Here is a 12,105-nt window from a genome sequence, read left to right as displayed (position 1 = left end):
CTGTGCCTTTTTTTCTTTTTTTTTCTTTTTCATCATTGAATCCCCCAGTACTAAGCACAGAGCAGATACTCCACAAATGTTGGATAGAACTCTTTGGGACTTCCGAGGTACTTTTGTTTCATGGAGAAAGCACACTAATACTACTGTTCCCCACTAATACTACTGCTCACCACGAAGTAATGACTCGTGACCACGCTCAAGACTGGGCTTTTCGCTGAAGCTTCACACGCCGGTGTCATGACACGTTACTCCTCATGACACATCTGAGCGGTGATCTTGCTCATTCTGCTTTCACAGAGGAGGAAATTGAGGGTGACAGGCTACATAGCACACCTGAGGTCGGCCTCAGGGTTGGGATCCAGACCTTTCTGACTCCTACATGTATTCCTTCTAGAAGAAAGCCTTGGGTGGGGACCATGGGCCAAGCCAGGAAAAACGGTCTTCATGGTTCTGGGCCAAGTATCAGAGAATTTTTAGGCTGGAAGGAAGATGTTCACGGGACAGTTCTAGTTCAGCCCCCAGCCCTTCGGGTAGCCCTTGCCTGCCCCTTTCTATGACAGAAAGACTGTGCCAATCCTAGAGCCTTGGAGAAGGACTTTCCACAAGCCTCCTCTGTGGCCCACTCTGTGTTTTACTGCCCTGTCCGGAAGTCTTCCCCTTACAACCGGACTTGTTCACATCCAGTTTTAACCATACAGTGGGATATGTCCAGAGACCCCAGGAAAGAAGGAAGTAGAATGGTTTAGTGAACTTTGTTTTAAGCCACTGGTATATTCCAGGGAAGGAATGTATATATTGGAGGCTTGAAGTCTATTGAAAAACCAACCAACAATGAACACTTTTTTTGAACATGCAACTGAGACAAACTCAAGCTAGGCGAATTTTTGTTGTTAAACTATGAAACGAACCCAAGCTAAAATGTACACCACACACATGTATACACATACATACACAGAATCTTGGTGAATGTTTAAACAAAGTTCATTTTAAAGAACAAAACCAGAACAACGTCTGAATATCCTTTTTTTTTTTTTTTTTTTTTTTGCTGTAGAGTAAGTTTTTTGTTTGAGACTTTGGAATAAATATGTGGCTCTCCCTGTGTTTCAAATTATCCCAGACTTGAGGGCAGGAACCATAATTTACCTGAGGAGGCAGCTTAATGAGGTCAAAATCATTTGCTTAAATTTTTCTATGCCTCAGTTTCCTCATCTGCAAACTGAGAATAGTAAACATAGTTCTCTCATTAGGTTGTTCTGAGGGCATCATGAAATTGATCTTTATGTGATTTGGCACAATGCCTGGTACATACCAAATGCTCAGTGCACATTAGCTATCGGCATCATCATCACTGTCATCATCACCACCAATATGACCACCACCACCAGTTTTAGTTTTCATAGCACAGTGACCGGAACTTAATAATTTTGGGTGAGTGAATAGTTGGATGGTTGGTACCTCACTAGGGGAGTACAGGACACTATTACAAAGGAGCCTCAGTCATGAATCCTTATGTAGCATAAAGCTAAGAACCCCGTTTTCTCTTGTCCCTTATTGTATCTGTATAAGTTTGGGTTTGGAGTTATCAGACTTTCCTTCAAGCACAGGACACCCGGATTAGTCTCATAATTGAGCTGAATTCTGAGCAGAAATGTTAACAACAGCTCCCAGAATTCACAATTTCAATTCTTTGCTCTACTCATGGCAGTTAAACCTACTGCTTATTGGAGTGAGCGTGTTAGCCAAAATGTAATGACTCTCCTCTGTGGATAAATCAATTATTTAAACAGCTGATCGTGATTTTGCCCTTTGGGCAGCTCACTGGCTGAAAACATGTGAGCAGGGAAGTCTTAGCTTCTTTCTCCTTAAGTATATTAGAAAAAAATGCAACCGTAGAATGATGAAGTGTGTCAATGCGAATATTCCTCATTGCAGTGCAGGGGACAACTCCACTGTTTCCTTTGCCATCGTGCAAGCCAGTCCGAAGGACCAGGGACTCTATTACTGCTGCATCAAGAACAGCTACGGAAAAGTGACTGCTGAATTTAACCTCACAGCTGAAGGTAAACCACAGCTTTTCAGTTTTCAATGAAAAACCACTGGCCCCTGCCCGTTCACAATGGACATCTGTACTGAAGCCATTCTCTGCTTTGTCTTCTTCTAGTTCTCAAACAGCTGTCAAGTCGCCAGGATACTAAAGGTAAGTCAGTTAGGGTTGACCTGCCAGAGGAAATGGGCTTACTGTAAAGCATAAAATAGCTCCCAGAGTAAAGAGTAGAAGCAGTAATCCTCTGGACTCTTCCAACCGAGAAGGAGAGCTATGGCGTGACTTAAGAAATGAATGCCATCAGAAAAATGCAAATCAAAACCACAATGAGATACCATCTCACACCAGTTAGAATGGCAATCATTAAAAAGTCAGGAAACAACAGGTGCTGGAGAGGATGTGGCGAAATAGGAGCACTTTTACACTGTTGGTGGGACTGTAAACTAGTTCAACCATTGTGGAAGTCGGTGCGGTGATTCCTCAGGGATCTAGAACTAGAAATACCATTTGACCCAGCCATCCTATTACTGGGTATATACCCAAAGGACTATAAATCATGCTGTTATAAAGACACATGCACACGTATGTTTATTGAGGCACTATTCACAATAGCAAAGACTTGGAACCAACCCAAATATCCAACAATGATAGACTGGATTAAGAAAATGTGGCACATATACACCATGGAATACTATGCAGCCATAAAAAATGATGAGTTCATGTCCTTTGTAGGGACATGGATGAAATTGGAAATCATCATTCTCAGTAAACTATATCGCAAGGACAAAAAACCAAACACCGCATGTTCTCACTCATAGATGGGAATTGAACAATGAGAACACATGGACACAGGAAGGGGAACATCACACTCTGGGGACTGTTGTGGGGTGGGGGGAGGGGGGAGGGTTAGCATTAGGAGATATACCTAATGCTAAATGACGAGTTAATGGGTGCAGCACACCAGCATGGCACATGTATACATATGTAACTAACCTGCACATTGTGCACATGTACCCTAAAACTTAAAGTATAATTTAAAAAAAAATCACACACACACAAAAAAGAAATGAATGACAATTCATGAGCCAATTCAATGTGAATGTAGGGCCATACTTCCTATTGTAAGTTCATTAGACTACAGATATCCAGAATTGGATGCTACACTGTAGCAGTGGAGTTTTGGGGAACACGTAGAGTGGGAGTTTGGATTTGACTTTTCCCTTTAAGCATCGGTCTTGCATTCAGCCCTTCTGCATGGGATTTTTCAGCTACTGGGACTTATTACAGCTTGTTTTGTTTGTTCAATTTTCCTTTCAGTTTGATTAGCTGAGCAGATTCCCAAAGACAGCCAGGTGTCTGAAGGATCACTCCATTCGTTTGTGTCTTAAGGAAAACAAAAGATGGGTTTCTCTGCTTTCTTTTGGCACCTGGTGTTAGCCACAGCCTAACACTGCTGCTCATGAATGCTCGTGATGTCCCCGGGCCTCCCACTGAGTTTTCCACAGTTTGGTGGAATCTGTGTTTGCCGTTGTCTTCCCACTTAAGGAGAATTACTCACCCACCTACGCCCACCCATGCCCACCCTTGCCTGGTGGTGTGCTGGGGTAAATATTTAACAACATGCTGAGGGTTGGGGAAGTTCTGAGTCCTACAATTTCCATGATGTAAATACTCTCAGTGTGGCCACTCTTAAACCAGCAGTGTGACATCACACATCATGGGACTGGGAAGAGCCGCCCGCCATCAGCTCTCAGGAGCTGCAGAAGGCCAGCTCCACATACCAAGGTGGTCCAGCCTCACCCCATGTGATCATGACTTTCAGCACAGGGGAGGATCCACGGTCAGTTTTAGGAGAAATTGGATAAATTCTGACAGTTAATTGAACTAGCATCTTAAAGATTTACTGCATGTACTGATTTTTAAAACAAACAGAACGCCTGAAATCTCTGCAGAAACAGGTAATAAAGTAATCAAAATGCAGTCACATCCAGTGTATCAAAAGCAAGAAACTGAGATCTCGACTTAGAAATGGTCTAGCAATAGGGCAGGTGCGGTGGCTCACGCCTGTAACCCCAGCACTTTGGAAGGCCGAGGCGGGTGGGATCACGAGGTCAAGAGATCAAGACTATCCTGGCCAACATGGTGAAACCCTGTCTCTACTAAAAATACAAAAATTAGCGCGGCGTGGTGGCACACGCCTGTAATCCCAGCTACTCAGGAGACTGAGGCAAGAGAATGGCTTGAACCAGGGAGGTGGAGGTTGCAGTGAGCTGAGATCACGCCACTGCCCCCCAGCCTGGCAACACAGTAAGACTCCATCTCAGAAAAAAAAAAAAAAAAAAAAGAGAAAGAAAGAAAAAGAAATGGCCTAGCAAATATTGTGATATTAACCCAAAATAGTAAACTTGAATACAAGCTCTTCACAAACCCACTCAGATGCTAACTACCCGTCTTTAGTGTGTAGCATACATGTGTTATAATTTAAAATCCTTCCTCTATTTCTGCTCTCATCTCCCCAGAAGGCAAAATATGCAAAAGAATCCCCTTACTCCTAATACTTCAGAAAATAAGAAGACTCTCAGAAGGGAGTCTCTGTTTCATCAGCTTCTTACAGGTTACTCAGTAGGAGTTATTGGGGAAGAAAAATAATTTATTCTTCAGTCCTCATAAGTTCTTAGTTGGAACAGATCCCTGTAACAAAAGATTAATGAGAGAAATCAAACAAGTTTATGAACATGTATAATTCATATATACATGGGAGATACTCCGGAAGTGCTCATTTAAGAAGGGGTTTGAATTCCAGCTTATACAGCATCTACAACAAAGAATGGTGCATTTTTAGAGAAGTGACAGGGCAGAGGGAAGGACTTTGAGTAGGTAAGGGCAGTAGCTTGTGGAAAGGCATTTCCACAGCCCTGGAAAATCTCCCAGCATCTGGATTCTCATTAATGCTTGTTAATGTCTGGTGCCCATCCCCAGGCCCATCAGGGTCTAAAGTTGTCTTCAGTCATTAACCTTTGTTCTTCCTGGTAGAAGGGGGAGTAGAATATTTTTTGTCTTTATAAATTTATGTCCTGATTTTAGGCAAATAGAGGGAAGGCAGAGAGCTTTCTTGCCTCTGCTTCTTCTTAATTACCTTCAGCTCAACAATCCTTTTACCAAAGAGGCAGATTTGAGGGTGGCATATTCAGGGGTCCCATAGTCTTCTGCTAGCCTTTGTGAAAATGCTAGGAGCACCTTTAGGAATATCCTCTTTCTTCAAGCAGATTCTAGCTCTTCACCTAGTTTTTCTGTTTGAAAATCCACCAAACCCCACTCCCTTTCTTTCTTTCTGGCAGTAATTAGGCCGAGACCTTAATCAATACCCGATCAGAATAGTTTCAGTCTCCTTATAGTTTTAATAGCTACCATCAGTCTCAAATCATATGATTTTAAATATTTTGAAAAGAAGAGAAAAATATTTCCTTAAGCTTTGTATATAGAAATGTGAAGTAAGATTTTTCACACAACCCATGATCTCTTTCTTCTTGTAAACATTCAGAAAGATGTCAGTTTTCATCAGTTTTGAGAAGTGGAAAGGATTTAAAAATCCAAACAATCTTATTTCATTGAAAGCCACCTAATTTTCTTCTCTCAGTGAATGAGAAGTCTGATTGGGTCATCTCCAGTTTAAAATGGACCTTCCTGATTAAATTCACTGTCATCTCAAACATGTGTAGAATCCACTCTGCAAAAAAAACAGCTGTTAGAAAACTCAAAATAATTCTACTTTTCTTTTTACAAAGAAATTCAAAATAATTCTACCTTTTTTTCAATTTCTCTTCAAAGGCAATTCTTTTTATTATTTTTTTGTTTTGTTTATTGCTACCTATTTCTTATACTTATCACATGCTTTCTCAATGGAGGCAGTACTGCTACCAAGAGGACCAACATTGGTTCTTGGGAGGCAAAAAAAAATTACTCTTTTTCTGTATAAAGAACAAATATACATATGGTACATAAACAGATAGTATATTTGTGGTATTAAACTTTCATGGAAGGCAATTAAAACAAATTCCAGCAAAGATTCCGTGGTTGCGGGGCATGGGGGGCAATAATGAAAGAAAGGTTGATCCGATATTATCAGATTTTATCATTGGTCTTTCTTCTCTCCTCTACACTTTTCCCATCTTTTCAACTTGCCTTTTGTTACTTTGCTTGGTTCCACTTATATTTTCCAGGTCTGTCTAGAATTCTTTTCCTGATCTTTCCAGTTTTGCTCCAACCCATCCCTGACGTTCCCACATTCTCATTCAATGACCTGTCTCCTCCTCACCAACCCACTCATCTCTTCTTTTAGCTATGCCTCTTTTGAAGGGTAAGTGTGTCTGCTCCCTCTTGGTTCTGCAGGTCAGCCTTGTCATTGCCCTTATGTGGGGACCCTCCCCATGTGGAGTTAGCCAAGGAGCAGGACTGGGAGGTATTCTTTCCAACCAAAGCTGTGCTGTGTTTCAGGATGTGAAGAGATTGAATTCAGCCAACTCATCTTCAAAGAAGACTTCCTCCATGACAGCTACTTTGGGGGCCGCCTGCGTGGTCAGATCGCCACGGAGGAGCTGCACTTTGGAGAAGGGGTTCACCGCAAAGCCTTCCGCAGCACAGTGATGCACGGCCTCACGCCTGTCTTCAAACCTGGCCACGCCTGTGTGCTTAAGGTGCACAATGCCATTGCCTATGGGACCAGAAATAATGATGAGCTCATCCAAAGGAACTACAAACTCGCTGCCCAGGTGGGTCCATCTGCCCAAAGGCTGTCACTTCTGGTGTGAGAACCACCCATGATAAGACGAGATGAAAATCAGACTCAGGATTGATGGGAGTATCTTCAAAAGGGTGTTTTTCCTCTTTTGGGGTTTCAATTCAATTTCAATGCTGGGGATCACTTCTCAGTTCTCAGGAATAATTTCTTGGCCTTATGCCAGCTACTGGGGACTCAGCCAATGCCTAGAGACACCTCACCAGTTCTAACCCGAGATATAATTGATTTTGTTTCTAAGAAGCCCAATGACATCCCTGGGGGTTTGAGTCTACTTGGACCTAAGATGATATGGAAAGTGGGGGTTCTAAGCTACACTAGAGGCCAGGGTCCCCAGGAACAGATAACATCAGCACTAGTTGCTGGAGTGTTTTGTTTGGGTTTGTTTTGTGGAGAGGGAGAGGGGTGGGGTATGCCCAGAAGGGTCAGCATTGGTCTTGTTTTCTGCCTTCCTCAGTTTGGTTTAATGGTAGAGTATAAAATATAGGAAGAGAGACAGACCCAAGTCTCTAGCTGAGTTCCCACTTCTCTGTGTTATTGAGTCATAGAACTCGAGGTGAGAGGATAGAGCAGGAGAGCCTTAGCTTCTCTAGCTCCTTCCTCCTCCTATCCACATATTTGGTCCATATATTTCACTCCGTCTTTTTTTTTTCTTTTTTGAGACAGTGTCTCACTCTGTCCCCCAGGCTGGAGTACAGTGGCATGATCACGGCTCCACAGCAGTCTCGGCCTCCTGGCCTTAAGCAACCCTCCTGCCTCAGCCTCCCAAGTAGCTAGGACTACAGGCGCATGCCATCACGCCCAACTAATTTTTAATTTTTTTTTCAGAGACAGGGTCTCCCTATGTTGCCCAGGCTGGTCTTGACCTCCTGGAGGGCTCCAAGTGATCCTCCTGCCTCTGCCTCCCAAAGTGCTGGGATTACAGGCATGAACCACCACGCCTGGTCCACATATTTCACTGTTTACACCGGCACTGGTGTAGCTGTCAAGAAAGTTGGGTCTTTCACCAGCTCTGTGCCCTTTTAAAATGTTTACCATAAACATCTAAAACAATTAAAACATTTAAAATATTAAAATCCATAGGTTAAACTTAGATGAATCTCTCAGGTACAGTCAAGCATTAAGCATTGTGATCCTGCGGCACTGCCACGTGGGACTTTGTGCTTCTGAAGGCAGCCCTGCTCTCTGAATATAGGATTCTGCCCATTGTATTCCTTTCTTCTCCCAATCCACTCTGCTTTTTTCTTCTCTCTCTCAGTATTCCCTCCATCTCAACTATGACACAGTCTTGGAAAACCTCCCAGCATCTGGATTCTTGCTCAGAAAAGCCCCACAGCATAGGATGCAGAATCCACTTAGCTTTTCCTAAGGCAGAAATCTTGTGCTGTTCATTATTGACTACTCCAATTACACTTTTGAAAAGGGATTGCAATGGCAGATCTCACAGGAAACCCAGTAGTGCCCCAAGTGCCACCTGATGACGTGATGAGGGGCCAGTCCCCTTAGTTCTGGGGTGAATTTCGGCCCTGCTGGCTCGAGAAATTTTATAGTTCAGGGACACCTGGTCCTGGAGACCACTTGACCTCCACCCAGACAGTTCCTTCACATCTCAGAGCTCCTCCCTAAGTGGCCAACTCTAGGTTCTAATAATCGTTGCCTCTGTGACCCCAACCAGGGGATGGGCTTGTCAGTTCATTGGCTTTACCTTACTGGGAAATCTCCTGAATAGTCTTACTGGGCAATACTGTCTGAATTTCCTGTAGTCACTGGGGCTTTCTATGTATTTTGGTGATATAGGAATGCTATGTTCAAAATACTGCCAGGTATTATGCCAAGATCTACGCTGCTGAAGCACAGCCTCTGGAAGGCTTTGGAGAAGTACCTGAGTAAGTGTGTTTACCCTGCCTTGTGTCACACTCCTGACTCATTGGGGACTGGGAGGGACGAGAGAGTGAGAAGGAACAGTAGGGCAAGTGTTTCAGCTGATCTCTCAGTCTGTAAGCTCCATGAGGGCTCACATAGCTGCTATCCTACCCCTTGCTGGGTAGGATATTTAATATTATATAATATAATAATTTTATATTTAATATTTAAGAAGATATTCTTTAAATAAATGAATGGATGGATGGATGGGTGTATGGATTAATCCAGCCAATAAATGAATCTACCATGTTAAATAGAAAAGAAAGGATATCTACTCTCATAGCTATTACATTGTCTAAACAGTAAGCAAATAGAACAGAGCAAGAGATATCACAAGGCAATTAGTCCCATGATGAAAATAAAATATGGCAATGTAACAGGGAAGAGTGGATTGGGTGATCAGAAACATAGTAACATAGTACCTGCTTCCTGGAATCCTCCAGAGATAAATCACACCCACTTTTATCTACTCTTTGCCTAAATATTTACTGGCCCAAGCAAATTTTGGGGAGCCTGGAGCTTGTGTTTGCAGCTCTGTTTGTCTGGTTGAGATCATATTTGCATGCTTAAATGGACAGAAAAAGGGCTTAGCTAGTGCATGTTGGAACTTTCAGACAGAGCATCTATTTACCTATCAGTAAAAACTGGGAGAAGGAAGAAGGAAGACATTCTTGTCTGCATTGCACCTGTTAACTCACAAAATGGGAAAAATAGTTTCCCTTGGGTGGTACCTTTGGAAGACCATGTGTAAAGTATAATACTTTCTGCTCTTTCTCAAGAAATGCTTAACACACTTCAGTACACACTTACAATTGCTTTTCTGTTAATTACACAGACAGCCATCTGGACTGAGTTAAGCTTTCATGATATGGGAACTGGCTCCTTTTTTCCCCAAGCCCTAATCTTCCCAGTCTCTGTCCTCTTAAGTTTTCTTCAAAAAAGAAAAGATTTAACCCACAAGTCAACCCTACCACACACAGAACCACAGTGCCCTCCAGCAGGGACAGACCCAAGTTTTGTGTGGCTTGACTCTTATGCAATTTGGGCTTCTTTCTTTCCTTTCTGTTTTATTTTTTTTAAGAGACATGGTCTCCCTCTGTTGTCCAGGCTGGAGGGCAGTGGTGCAATCACGGCTCACTGCAGCCTTGACCTCCCGGGCTCAAGTGATCCAGCCTCCAAAGTAACTGGGACTACAGGTGCTCACCACCACACCTGGCTAATTAAAAAAAATTTTCTCGTAGAGACAGGGTCTCTGTATGTTGCCCAGGCTGGCCTACAACTCCTGGCCTCAAGTGATCTTCCTGCCTCGGCCTCCCACAGTGCTGGCGTCATAGGCATGAGCCACCATGCTGGCAAATTTGGGTCCTTTTTAAAGAAAAGAACACAAAATTGTAAATATCAAGATTGATCTAGGGACTTGGAAAGGGCTCACGCAAGTGAAGGATCAGGAGGCTGATTGATTTGCTGCATTAGCATCACAGTAAATAGGCCACTGCCTTAAAGATAGGTTAGGACATTTTTCTATCTAAACCACTTTCCCATTCCTTACAAGGGGAGAGTTTGTGACCACATGAATGCTGATGGTACATGGGAGGAGTAAGGGGCCTCAGAAGGGCCTCTGGGCCAGACTCCATGTTTATGGAACCTAAATCAGAGGACTCCACAGCCAAAAAACACACATACACACCCCCTACACAAACAACACTCACCATACACACACACCACACAAACAACACTCACCATACACATAAAAACACCCACAACACACACACCCCACACACACACCCACACCACACATACACACCACACAGATTACATACACACACCACACATACAACACACATACCACACACACACCACACACAAACACACAACACCATATGCACAAACACACCACACCACACACAAACCACACACCACACACACCCCACATAAACACACAACACACACCACACACACACCACACATACACACACCACACATACAACACACACACCACACACCCCACACCACACATACAACACACACATATGCATTACACACCCCCACACACACCACACATACAACACACCACACACACACCACATACACACACACACATCTCATACACGCACCTTACACACCACACCACAGACACCCCCACACACCACACACACCACACACATACACACAACACACAACACACACACCACATAACACACACACCACAGACAATACACACATACACATACACACCAAACATAACCACACACATACCACACACACACAGCACACACACACCACACATATGTATACACACCACACACAAACACAAACCACACACAACACATACACACAACACACGCACACAGAGCTGACCCTGTATATTACCAACCTTCTCTGAAAGCCTGAACGTCTAGAGAGAGGACCAGGAATCCTGTCCCCCTCCCCCATTGCCACAGCCCCTAGACTGACCCCCGCTGGGGCCACCCCCATATTTATTTCCAGGCAGTGAAGCAGGCCTGAAGAAGCCTTTTTCAATGGAGCATGTGAGGTCTTGGAGAGAAAACACTCCTCATTTGGGCAGCTTCTGTTTTTGAATTCATGAATATCAATGGAGTCACATTGTCTATGCAAATGGCGTCCTGCTGGGCAGAGGCCAGGCCTAATTAAGACCCTGAATAATGCCCAGCTCTTGTTTCTGGTTTTTTTCCCCACCAGGGATGCAGAATTAATAAGAGCCCAAGCAAACCGTGAATCCTTTTGTTGGCAGAAGGGTCAGTAGCCACAGGGGGTCGGTCCTCAGGAGGGAACCAGGGTGCACTGGATCCTGCAGAAGTGACAAAGCACGACAGAGGGTGGCTTGGCGGCTGCACTGATTTCAGGGCTGCGGGAAAGGTCCACTGCCCTAATGTGCCCACTCCCATCTGGCTGAAATTTGAAATTTCTTTAACAAGACACAAAGAGGTTCTATCTTAAAATTAGAAAGAATGCCTCATAGACTCTGGCATGATAGTAATCAGGGTACGCTGGTATTAGAGGGGCCTTGTGTCCAGGGTTGGGGTTCTAGAAGGACACTGTTCTGGCTCAGATTCTGCTCATGAGCAAGCCTCTGTGTCCTCTTCATGAAGTGAAGGGGATTCTCACAGTTTCCAGGAAATGCTCCTAAATGGCAGAGGAGGATGCCTGTGTGCCCGTCAAAGGGTCTGGGGGCTTCATCCAAATTAGCTGGCCCACAGGTGTAATTTCTTTGAAGTGTAATATTTTATAGCTTTTAAATTCTATTGAACGTTGTGTCCTCCTTCCTTTATGACTATATTTGTTTTAATAAAAAATAATGTTTTTCCAAGCACCTTTGGCTCAA

At 43.6% G+C, this 12,105-nt stretch overlaps 1 protein-coding gene across 5 annotated transcripts in view; it reads left to right on the top strand.

Annotated features, from left to right (window-relative positions):
• ALPK2 (alpha kinase 2) overlaps positions 1-12,105 on the top strand; it is a 146,573-nt gene that overhangs the window by 104,002 nt on the left and 30,466 nt on the right. For 4 of the 5 annotated variants that reach the window (XM_019014169.4, XM_063699252.1, XM_063699253.1 and 1 more), the window contains exons 7-10: positions 1,933-2,060; positions 2,162-2,197; positions 6,539-6,813; positions 8,637-8,725. In XM_019014169.4, the coding sequence (XP_018869714.3) occupies positions 1,933-2,060; positions 2,162-2,197; positions 6,539-6,813; positions 8,637-8,725 (528 nt within the window). The remainder of the gene's footprint in view (positions 1-1,932; positions 2,061-2,161; positions 2,198-6,538; positions 6,814-8,636; positions 8,726-12,105) is intronic. The other variant, XM_063699254.1, reaches the window with a different exon arrangement.

Source organism: Gorilla gorilla, chromosome 17 (assembly GCF_029281585.2).
Source record: "Gorilla gorilla gorilla isolate KB3781 chromosome 17, NHGRI_mGorGor1-v2.1_pri, whole genome shotgun sequence".
Taxonomy (NCBI): domain Eukaryota; kingdom Metazoa; phylum Chordata; class Mammalia; order Primates; family Hominidae; genus Gorilla; species Gorilla gorilla.
This window is presented reverse-complemented; position numbering and strand designations above follow the sequence as displayed.